We start from the raw sequence: 12,047 nt of genomic DNA, 5'->3' as shown, positions 1-12,047 counted from the left end.
GCAATGGCTTCCCATTTGTGGAATGGTCCTCTTTAACCAGGCCTTTGGCCAACTGACATCCGGTGCCCTTTTAAAATGCGCTGTGGAAGGAAATATTATTGGGTTGTCTTTGATTTTATTTTTATTACATATTTTGTGTTTTGTACATTGTGATTTTATGTTGAGGACTGCCAAGATCTATGGGTGGTATACAAATTAAATAAATTGGAAGAGCACTGCTTGATCAGGCCATCAACCTGGTCCAACAACCTATTTTCAGAGTGGCCAATCCAATGCCTGCCAGAAGCCCCAAAGCAGACACATGAAGGCAACACACTTGTGCTGTCCACTAACCTACTTGGAGGCCTCTCAGCCTTCACTACTGGCAGCACTGCACACAGCTGCCCTGGCTAGTATCCATTCTCCTTCTCCACGAATCTACCTAAACAGATTTGTTAAAGCCCTCAGAGTTGTGGGCCGCGCAAAACACTTTAATTAGGCGAGGAGGAAGTAGCAGCGAGTTGGTCGGGCCTGAATCTTGCAACATTTAGCTTCACTGGCGGGGGTCCACGTTACGGGGGGGGGGGAGACTTCTTTGCCCACTTTCTCCACCGCACCGCCGTGGTTTTAAGCACCTCTTTCACGTTCGCTCTCAGTTGCCCTTTTTATTTTCCTGAAGGAAACAGACCCCAATGGCACGTGGTTTCCCCCACCCAGGATGCTGCTTCTCCAACACTTAGGTCCACCTCAGAGCCCCGTCTACTCCGGCCCCGCGGAGAAGCCCCAGGGAAGCGGCCTTCCGAGAGGACCCCCCCCACACACACACACAAGCCAGGCGCCGGAGCGGCTCCGAAGGGAGGCTGCGAAGACCCGCTTAGCAGCTGCACAACTGCCTCAGGCGCACCCCCGCTCTCCGGGAAGCCCGTGCGCATGCGCTTCCTTCCAGGGTGGAGTGCTCGTCGACCTCCTAGCTGCCCCGTTACACTTCCCAAGGAATCGCGCCTCACGCCTGGCTCCTCGGCCACAGCAACCGCGCCCGACTGTTATTGGTCGTAGCTGACACGCTCCCTTCGCGGCGCCACGTTATGATTGGCCGAGCTGAGCTCAATATTGCCTTTAACCAATCCTTGTCGGCCGATAGTTCTGCAGCGCCCCCTAGCCATCTCCTCCGCTTTGCGCCGCCTTCCAGCAACCACTTCCAAACACGGATTGGGTAACCTGGCCTTCGTCCCTACGCAGACGCAAAGGGGGAAAAATAATATCGCGCTGCTCCTCGAGGTGGGGATTGGACGAAAGCAGGGAGGCGGGCTCGAGCGCGGAGCTGGACACAGCCTGCGATTGGGCCAGGGCTTCCTCGCGCGGGCGAGCTAAGCGAGATCGAGGAGCCCCCGCCCCCTGGCCTTACGTCCGTCGCAGGGGAAGACGGGAAGAGAAGGGCCGCGACGTGAGCGCGCGACTCCCGGCGCCATTTTGTTTGGGAACCAGCGGAGGAGGTAGCTAGAGAAGCGCGAGCGGCTCAGCCAGGCGCCCGCCCCGGCCCCGAGACCCTCGCCCCCGGCCCGCCCCAGGTGAGAACCGCGCCGTTCGCTCCAGGCGGCAAGGCCGGCGCTGGCGGAAGTCACCGGGAGGCCGAGCGGTAGTGGCGGTAGCGGTGGGCGGCCTGCGTCCCGCGTCTCTCCCGGCGTAGCCGGCGCTGAAGCGCTAAGCAAAGGAGTGGTGAGCTGGGCCTGCCCGTAGCTCGCCTGTCCCTGCACGTGTTGTTCCCTGTGGTGGGGCGAGGAGGCCTCCCGGAGACCCCCTGCCCCTCTCTCCCTCCTTCCCCTCTTGCGCCCCGAAGGCGAGTCCGGCCGCGGAATAAATAAAAGCCGAGGGTCGCTCGCGGCAACGGCGGGCTCCTGCCTGCCCCCAGGAGGCTGTCCCAATTGGGCCGCCGAGAAAGGGTGAGGGGCCCCGTCCGCTCCGTTGGCCTGTCCTGCCCGCCCTCCGAAGCCGGAAGTGACTTGGGCTACTTCTTGTGGAAGCGAACGAGGCGGGTCGCGAAGCGTTGTTGCTTGTTCAGAGGCTTTAGTTAATCCACGTCGAGGCGCCCGCCAGCCCCAGGTGTGCGCCGCCCTTGGGCTTCCTCAGCCGCTCCCGAATCGTCTTGTAGGATACCGGTCAGAGGCTGCTACAATACAGGCGGAGAAAGAGCTTAATTCCCGTTTTTGTTCTTTTTTCCTCCTATCTCTGATCCACGACGGACTTGAATCTGCTTATAGGTGCTCTATCTGTTTCAAACGTCCTATAAACATCCTTACTTTACCGGGGATAGGCGGGGAGGTAGTGGGATCTTATTTCTGGCAAAAGTCTGTGGTCTGGTGCCAGTTTGGCCGGGCTTCTTTTGGCAGGTGAGACAGGCACTGGAATAATGCTTTCTGGTAACTTGAAGAATGATTTATTTGCTTGTCTTCATGTTACAGAACTGAAACCATTATCTTTTCATGTGAACCGCATGGTTTCACCTATATGGGCTTGGACTTTTCTTGTGCCAAAAAAAAGTGATCTAAAGTGTTGTTAATAAGAAAATAACTAAGCATATGGGAGAACAAGACTTAGTGAAGTAGAGCCTGCATAGCTTCTGCAAAGACTACTCTTGTCTTATGAAGCTATTAAGAGTTCTTTAAGAATGTCAGTAAACATAGTTAGAGGTGATGTGGAGTTTTCCAAGGATTGATATTGTGCCTTTTAACTTGTTCATAGAGGATCTAGAGATAGGGGTGAGCAATGAGGTGCCCAAAAGATTTTCAAGAGCTTCAAAAAATATTCTCTAAATTGAGTGAATGGACTGTAAAATGGCAAATGCAATTCAGTGCGTACAAAGTGTGATGCAAAAAATAATAATGCATCTATGCTCATGGAGTCTGAACTGGCAGTGACTGACCAGGAATGAGCCATTGGAGTCATAGTAGGTAACTCAATGAGGATGTCTACCCCAGTGTGCAGCAGCTGTGGAAAAGGCATACTAGGGCGGAAAAATTAAAATAAAACTTTCAGTATCATAGCGCCATTATACAAATATATGGTGTGATATGATGGAAGTTTATAAAATTATTCACAGCATGGATAAAGTGGGAAGAGAAAAGTTTTTCTCTCTGTGTCATAGCACTAGAACTCATGAACATGCAGTGAAGCTTAGTGTTGGAAGATTCAGGATTGGCAAAAGGAAGTACAGTCATACCCCATGTTACGTTTCATGTTATGTTTTTTCAGGTTGCATCCCGCGGCGAACCGGAAGTACCGGAAAGGGTTACTTCTGGGTTTCACTGCTCGCGCATGTGCACAAGTGCCAAATCACACTGTGCACCTGCGCAGATATGGCACTTTCAGGTTGCGGGCTTTTCATGTTGCGAATGGGCCTCTGGAACAGATCCCGTTCACAACCAGAGGTACCACTGTAATTCTTCACACAGTGCATAGTTAAACTGAAACCTGCTCTACAGGAGACTAATGGCAACCCATTTGAATGGCTTTCAGTGGCTACTGGCCATGATAGCTGTGGTTTGGCTCAAGTTAGAGGCAATAATGGATCCAACAACTTAGGCCTAATTCTTGTGTAAAGGAGTGGATTTAGCAGACCGATGAATTAGGAAGTTGCTGGTTCAAATCTCACTTTACCATGAATTAGCTAGACCATCTTGAGGAACAGCTCTTTCAGCTTTAGGATCCCAATCAAATTCAGCAAAAGTATTTGCTTCCTTTGCAGCACAATTGTAGTTAGCTCTACCTTGTAATCCTTGGTAGGTGGCAAACTTTAGTGCTAAGTTACGTGATTTTTGAGCTGTATTCAGGATGTTCCATATTTAACTCATACAGGTTAAAGCATTTAACATCCGTCAACATTGTACGTAGTTCCATTTGTTCAACGTACACAACAGGTACTGCTGACCTTTACCCTTGATACTGCGTGTGAGGCAATAAACTAATATGGGTGGGGCAGAAGCTGCTGCATGCTCATTTAGACATTTCGTTCAGTTTATGTTGGCCACTCATGTTTTGTTTCCCACTTGAGTGCAATTCTCATCTTGCTCTCATTTTTCAAGAAGCTCTTCCTTTCACCCTTCCTCCCCCTCCCCCTTTTGAAACATTTAAATTTGTTTTATCTTACATATTCATCATGATTTTTTAATATGCTGTTATGAATTCTGCCTTTTAGATAATTAGATTTATATATTTATTTAAGGTGGCTTTGTGCCACTGTGTGTCACAATGTGGTTTGAGTGGTAGTCCTACCAGTTGGTTAGTATCTGTGCAGAGTGGCTAATGCTTAAGTTGCTGAAAGCAGTTTAGTTGTAATCTAAATTGTAGTGTAGCTAGCTGATTCCTTTGTCTTAAACCTTGCTGCTTAAATGCTAAAAGTTCCCTAGCTGAATTTGGGCTAACCTTGATAGACTTTGACTACCCACTATGTATTTCACCAATATTGGCTACCCTCATGAAAATAAAATTTAAAAATCCCTTCCAGTAGCATCTTAGAGACCAACTAAGTTAGTTACTGGTATGAGCTTTTGTGTGCATGCACACTTCTTCAGAAAATAGTTTATTTCATGAAAATAATTTATTTGGCAAGTGGAAAGGTTTCTGTTCAGTTCTCATCTTCCTCAATCTCTCTGCCACCCCTTGATACAGCTGATCACAATTAAGTTGTGATTCCCTTTAAGCCCTAGGTCCTTGATTCTGTCCTCAGTTGATTCTCTTCCTAACTGGCTAATCATTACTTATTTAGAAAAGTGTATATATGTTGCTCTCAGAAAACATTGGGGTTTTATACATCAACATTATAGCAATCCTTTAAAAGCAGTACAGAACAATCATTAAAATGACTGGCTGCTCAAGAAAATGCTAAGCAATTGCATAGGCATTAAAAAGTCTTTAAGAGATGCTTGACAGTCAAAAGTAAGGGTGCCTGCCAAATCATTGCTGCAAAAGTGTTCCACAGCATGGGACACCAGTGACACCAAATGACTGACTTCTAGTTGAGGCCAGTCAGACTTCTAACACACAAGAGGAATGTCTTCCTCTGCTTTCTCAGTTTGTAGGGATCCCTTAGGGTTTTGTTTTTGGCCCTCTGCTATTTCTCTAGGTGCATTCTTTTTGGGTAACCTCATCACATACTGTGGCTTTGCTACCACTGGTATGCTAATGCTGTACAGCTGTACCCCAAAAAAATATTTATTTCCCTCCAATCCCACATCACTTCTCTGATATTTCCACTGGGATGTGTCATTGTTGCCAGTACAGTGGACCCTCAGGTTACGTTACCTTCAGGTAACGTAACTTTTGGGTTGCGAATGCAGCAAACCCGGAAGTGTATACTTTCAGGTTTCATCGCATGCGCAGAAGTGTTATGTCGCACCGCGTGTGTGCGCAGAAGTGGCGCCTCTAGATGCAGACTTTTTGGGGTACGTACGGACCCCTGGAATGAATTAAGTTCGTATCCGGAGGGACCACTGTACATCCACAGCCAAATGTCTCATCTTTCCTCCCGTCTACCAATCCTCATTTACACTTCCTCTGTTGCCCACTTCATCAGGATGAAATTTGTTTCTCTGACTCTTTTTTTCTGCTTTTGTCCCATATTCAGTCCATCCACAAATCAATTCCACTTCTCTCCATATATTACCGAATGATCATCTTTCTTCAGCAGAATTTCAGGCCTTGCAATCTTTTCCGCATTGGTCTTGGAAGCGGCCTGTAAAAACTGAAAGCAAAACTGGTGAAGATTTCAAGATTGCCTTGTAAACATGAAGCAATTTTATCATTGCATAAGTTTGGAATCTGTATTGGCAGGACAATAACCTATTAAGGAATCTACAATCCTAATGATAAGCTTCCGTCAAGAGAGGCAAATGCCAATGAACAGATCATTTAAAATTATTTTTTAAAATTGTATATTTGCTTAAAACAATAATTGGGATTTGGCACTTGGGTACACATCTTATAAATGACACGTCATGCTGTTGAAAGTGTAAATAAACTCCTGTGTTCTCATTAACAAGTGAAGACTATTCATAATTCTATAGATCTGAATAAAATAGTCTTTTGCTCCGATTGGACTCATTGACTGTATTTGGACAATACACTAAACAGGGATTTTAGTGTTCTTTGGCTTGTGCACTACTTCCCTCTTCCAGTGCAACCTAGAGGAGGAAGTCAAAAGCACTTGTTTTTTATTCCACCTTGGAGTGGCTTGTTATGCCCAAACTAGGGCCAAATGTGGTTAGTTTTAACTCTGGTTGGTTTGTCTGAATAGGGCAACTTCAGACTGTGGCTTATGATGCTGGCTTTGAATAACCACAAGCCTACCTGTAGCCCCAGATTGATTTTCAATACCATTTTCTCCCATGCCACGCTCACCTATGACTTCAGGTGTGGGGCAGGTACTGCTGTGGCTCTAGAGCAGCCTTTCTCAACCTGTGCATCCCCAAATGTTGTTGAACTACAACTCCCATCACTCCTAGCTAGCAAGGCCAGAGCTTAGGGATGATGGGAGTTGTAGTCCAACAACATCTGGAGACCCACAGGTTGAGAACCGCTGCTCTAGAGAAACAGTTGGGAGCATTACCGTGATCTGCCACTTGTTCCTTTTAGCTCCCAAATGCAGATGATCCTTGACTCGCTTTCATTGCTGAATTGAAATTCAATGTCAAATACAAGCCCTCCTTTTGAAAGGGTAAGTAGCAGAATATTCTTCTGCGGAATAAACTTCCTCTGCAGTCCCAATTTTAATTAAATTTGGGGATGGAAAGTATCCAGAGTGTACTTTGAGTGCTCTTTGATTCTTCAGTTGAAGGTGGTTCACAGATGGTGTGGCAGTTTTGGATTCAGCCCTCGGGGCCGGATCTAGTTCCTGACCCCTGAAATAAACTATAGTTCAAACTGCCTTTAACAGCCTTATCAAATCTGCAACCTTTTGCTTGCAAAGCAAGTGTTTTCCCATAAAACTCTGGCCTGTACCATCATTACATTTACGATTGTTTAGTTATACATGACCAGTCACTAGCAAATAGATTATGTATAATCATTTCTGTTTTGTCTTGCAGGTGCCATGGTTCAGAACAGAGTGAGAATACTGGGAAAGAAGAGCTGAACATACAGCATAAATTGATTATATAGGCTAACTGGAAAAAAATTAACCTGTCTCTGAGGTGACTAAAGGGGAATAATGGTGATTTTGCGCCGGGCTCGGCCGCCTGCTTCCGCCCCAACCAGCAATGAATCTTGACTCGCTCTCGCTGGCCTTGTCTCAAATCAGCTACCTGGTGGACAATTTAACCAAGAAAAACTACAGAGCCAGCCAGCAGGAAATACAGCATGTAAGTCAATAAGTAATGCCATTAAAAAAAAAGAAATGAAAAGGGTATCCACAACTTAGTTTGTACTGTTTATATTCCCTCTTCTCACTGCTTGATTGGTTTAGTTGCTAGAACAACCTTCCCCAACCTGGTAATCTCCAGATGTTGTGGATTACAGCTCTGACCACTGACCATGTTAACTGGTTGATGTGATTTGTAGTGCAAAACACCACAGGCCACTAAGATCTTACTATATTTTGCTTGCTGGGAGTTGACAATTGTCAAGTTTATTAAACTGTTAAGTAGTTTTATATGTTATTTATCCTGTTATTTCATCTTTTTTTGTTTGTACCTGAATTGATTTACGACATTGGCTTTAATTACTCAGTGGTCCTGTAGAGTTATTGCTCATTTCCATGTTTATAACAGAGTTCTTTTGAGTATTTAAAATCAGCCTGTCCTGAGCTTCTTGCAATGTCTTGTAGTAATTTAATGCAAAATTAAATTGGCAATACTTAGTTCATTCTAGGGTGAATTTATTGCAAATGTTATTACTGTCTGTTTTCCTTATTAAATGAAAATTGTTCATTCTAGCTTGTATTTTTCATAGTTACAAAAGTAGTCGCCTCTTTCTTTTTGTTGCCTCCAGGTCTGCATTCCTTTTTTGAATGGTTAGATTTTAAAAAAAGGGGGAAAAGAATTGAGGCTGGTACTGGTGGTGGAAATGATGGTGAAAACAGTGAAGTGAACCTTCAGGTTTACAGTTCCCTGCCCAGTGTGGCTAGTAATGTTATTTAATTCTCAACCTGCATGAGATGTGAAAAAGTGAATGTGGAAGAAGTGTAGCATGAAGTATAGTGACCTGAAAAACAATTACTTCAGGGCAACATCTTTGTGGCACCATATGCCCACGTTGTTGCTGCCCTAGTTTTCCTGCAAACTTTTGAAGCTGGTAGAGGGTTTTTGGTTAACGGTGTGTTCTGGTCTTCTTCACTTGAAGTGTCTTATATTCATTACTACTTAGAAGTATGCTACTTTGATCCTTGTTTACATCCAACTTTCAAATGCCTTTTAACTTTTGTGTTTAAGGTCTTTAAATAACTGATTCTTTTGTAAAGTTTTAAATTTTCATTTTATAGTGTATATAATATGGAGAACAATTATAATAGACCAAAATTAAAACATGAAAAACAAAACTATAAAATATGCACGTAGGAGGGGGAAATAAGACTTTAATATTGCAAGCAGACAATAAGCAATGCAAAAAAAGAATTTGAGGATGACAGCTGCTAAAAACAAAAATCAACAACTACAAAATACTTCAGTAGTTAGAGACCATCTAGGGAGACAGCTGGACCTTTGAACAGTAAAGGAGTCAAAAGCTGTCTAAAGGAAGAAAAGGTGAATGCAGAGAAGCTGAATGAATTCACAGCAGAAGATATAAGGAAACCCCCTGTGCTTCAGCTCACGCTTGCTCTTTCTTCATTGACAAAATGAGCCGTTGCATCTTCTTTAAAAGAAGCTACAAGTCGGCCCAGCCTGGATCCAGATGATATTAACTATAGGCCAGCGGCTAATGTTTCCTTATCAGTTTATTGCAGTGCACTATATGGGGTTCCCCTTGAAGATGGTTTGGAAGCTGCAACTGGTGCATAATATAGCAGCTAGCTAGGTTACTGCTGGGTGTTACTGCTGGTCCTGAAAGATTTTGTGCTGGTTGCCAATTTGCTGCTGAGCCCAGTCTAAGATGTTAATATAAAAAGCCCCAAACAACTGAATACTGGTGACAAATGAGAGGGCTGCCGCCCAGAGTGGCTGGGGAAGCCCGGCAAGATGGGTGGGGTATAAGTAATAAATTATTATTATTATTATTATTATTATTATTATTATTATTATTTATTTCTCTTCTGGGGTGTGTCATTGTAACATTTTCAGTGTCAAGTTAAGACATGCTTCTTTACCAAGCCTTTCAGGCAAGTGGATGCTTTCCCTTCTGCTGTATTGCTGCACTCCTGTTTTGTTGCTCTTGTGATTTTGTTTAGTTTTCTGAATTTAGCTTAGGATTTTAATGAACTAGATATTGTTTTCAACTGATATTTTGTATAAAATTTCCATGTCCATTTTTCATGATGTGTGGGGCTGTAAGTATTTTTTAAAATAGAAAATTGTAAATAAATCCTTCCTCACAAGGTTGTCAAGAGAGTAGGGGCCTGCTCATTCTAATTATTCTTAGATGAATCTGATTATCTAGAACGGGGTCGGAAATCTCTGACCCTCCAGATGCTGCTGAACTACAACTCCCGTCAGTCCCAGTAAGCATGGCTAGTGGCCAGGGTCAGGGATGATGGGAGTTGTAGTTCAGCAACATCTGGAGCGCCACAGTTCCCTGCACCTGCTCTGATATGAAGTAAACAAGCTGTGACTTGTTTGCTTGTCTGCGAGGTGAGTCATGGTCTGTTAAATAACATTAGCCACAGTTTATGTGCAAACACAGCCAATATGTGATTCATTGCACACACATTATCAAAAGACAGCACTGGCAAAAAGCTGCTTTCTCTTCTTCCGCTGCTCAGTAATAAGCTTCCAGTGTCCTTTACGAAGCTTTAGGCAGGGAAAAATTATTTGAGAGGTGCTTTATCAGATTGTAGGGACGCGGGTGGCGCTGTGGATTAAACCACAGAGCCTAGGACTTGCCAATCAGAAGGTTGGCGGTTCGAATCCCTGCAACGGGGTGAGCTCCCATTTGGTCCCTGCACCTGCTAACCTAGCAGTTCAAAAGCACGTCAAAGTGCAAGTAGATAAATAGGTACCGCTCTGGCAGGAAGGTAAACGGCATTTCCGTACGCTGCTCTGGTTTGCCAGAAGCGGCTTAGTCATGCTGGCCACATTACCCAGAAGCTGTATGCTGGCTCCCTCGGCCAATAAAGTGAGATGAGCGCTGCAACCCCAGAGTCTGCCGCGACTGGACCTAATGGTCAGGGGTCCCTTTACCTTTACCTTATCAGATAAGTTTTGAATTGTCTGTCCCTCTTATGGTTCCACAGTATAATAGGAGTTGTGATTCAACAACATCAGGAAGGCCAAATGTTCCTAACCCAGATCCATTTCTGTTAGGCTTCTAACCTGGTTTGGAGCCAAAAATTACTCTGGTCATCCTGTAGGCTGATCTTTGCTGGCAGATGGGAAATGGAACCTTGTTGATTCTCCTGGACCTCTCAGTAGTGTTCAGTGCCATTAATAATAATGTCCTTTCAGTTCAGCTGTCTGGTTTAAGTTTGGGAGGTACTGCTTGATGCTTGTTCTGCAGAGTTCTATTCATCTGCCCACACTGTTTAACATCTTGATGAAACCATTGAGAAAGATCATCTGAAGATTTGGTTGAAGGTGTCACCGGAATGAAGATGATACTCAGCTTTATATTTGTTGCTCATCACATGCAAGTGAGGCTGTGCACGCTGCTTGGGCATGGCAATGAACTGGATGAACTCTTAAAAACAGAGGTTCAGGGTGGAATTGAACATCACACTATGATGAATGTCCCTATTAGTACAAGCAATGCAGCTTGCCAGATGGAATGAGCCTCCTCCTTCTTCCTGTGCACTGTTTCGGGGATTCTTCTGACCTCCCCTTGCAGCCAATTTTGGGGATAGTGGGAGGAGGAGCGCAAGGAAAGCCCTGCTGTGCAAGTGGAAACCCTCTTGCCCATAGTCACAGAAGATTAGAGGTATTGATTGATTCAGGGTGGTCCATTGCATGACCTAAGGGCCACATGCAGCCCTTGAGGCTTTTTTTGGCAGCCCTCGGCAACATTTGACACAGACCCACCCCATTCTTCACACTGCCTTCCCAAAGCTGGTTAAGTGAGGAGCTGGGCTTTGGGAAGGAAGACTGAGGGCTGTAACCATGTCTTAAGAGTCCTCCCACCTCCTTCCCAAAGCTGGGAAAGAGCTAACAAGGCTTTGGGAGGAAGGAGGTGGGAGAACTGTAGGACCCTTACAGAGCTTCATGCCTCCTTTCCAAAGCCTGGCGCCTCACTTAGGCAGCTTTACGAAGGCAGTGTGAAGGCTGGCAGGGTGGGGGGGCAGCATCAATTTTGGCCATGCTCCTATGTGTGCAACAAGGCAGTGTGCAGCCCATGGGCTCTGTCAAATTACCATTGCTGTCCACTTGGTATGAAAAGTTGGTGTGCCCTATTTGGTTGGTTTATCTATCCAGGTGAATAGTATTCAGCCTGTTCTAGATGGTGTTCTACTCTCCCTAAAGGATCAGGTGTCCAGCTGGGGGTGCTTATTGATCCAGCACTGGAGGCTCAAATGATCTTACAACTCAAATTACCTATTCTCAGCTTTGGTGGATACACCAGCTTTGACCTTGCCTGAGTGGTGATACCTTGGCCACAATTGCCCATCCTCTGTTGACTTCCCATTTAGACTATTGCACTGCATTGTATGTGGGACTGTCTATAAAAATGGTCCAATAACTGTGGTTGGTTCAGAACAGGAGTTAAAAGGTTTTAACTAAGGCTGTGCAGTGATTTGAGCAGTGTTTACCACCACACTGTTCAGTCATGTTAAACCAAAACTTGTTTAAACTGTAGTTTAATGTGACCTGGACACTCTGTGACTTTCCCTTATTTTCTCCTTTTTGCTACTAGCATGGACCCTGGCAGAAAGCTGTGTGGCTCCTGCTCCTTAAGAGTTGCAGCTGAAAGTGGTAGAAACACTCAGTTAGAACATG

The 12,047-nt window shown here is 44.9% G+C and overlaps 1 protein-coding gene and 1 long non-coding RNA gene across 8 annotated transcripts in view; one reads left to right on the top strand and one right to left on the bottom strand.

Moving 5' to 3' along the window:
- LOC307222925 overlaps positions 1-12,047 on the bottom strand; it is a 51,173-nt gene that overhangs the window by 28,890 nt on the left and 10,236 nt on the right. The window lies entirely within an intron of this gene.
- CNOT1 (CCR4-NOT transcription complex subunit 1) overlaps positions 1,410-12,047 on the top strand; it is a 59,994-nt gene continuing 49,356 nt past the window's right edge. For 6 of the 7 annotated variants that reach the window (XM_079988361.1, XM_079988357.1, XM_079988360.1 and 3 more), the window contains exons 1-2: positions 1,410-1,547; positions 7,059-7,331. In XM_079988361.1, the coding sequence (XP_079844487.1) occupies positions 7,230-7,331 (102 nt within the window). In that variant the 5' untranslated portion in view covers positions 1,410-1,547; positions 7,059-7,229. The remainder of the gene's footprint in view (positions 1,548-7,058; positions 7,332-12,047) is intronic. The other variant, XM_079988356.1, reaches the window with a different exon arrangement.

The sequence above is a fragment of the Podarcis cretensis genome, assembly GCF_951804945.1.
Source record: "Podarcis cretensis genome assembly, chromosome: 8".
Classification (NCBI taxonomy): domain Eukaryota; kingdom Metazoa; phylum Chordata; class Lepidosauria; order Squamata; family Lacertidae; genus Podarcis; species Podarcis cretensis.
This window is presented reverse-complemented; position numbering and strand designations above follow the sequence as displayed.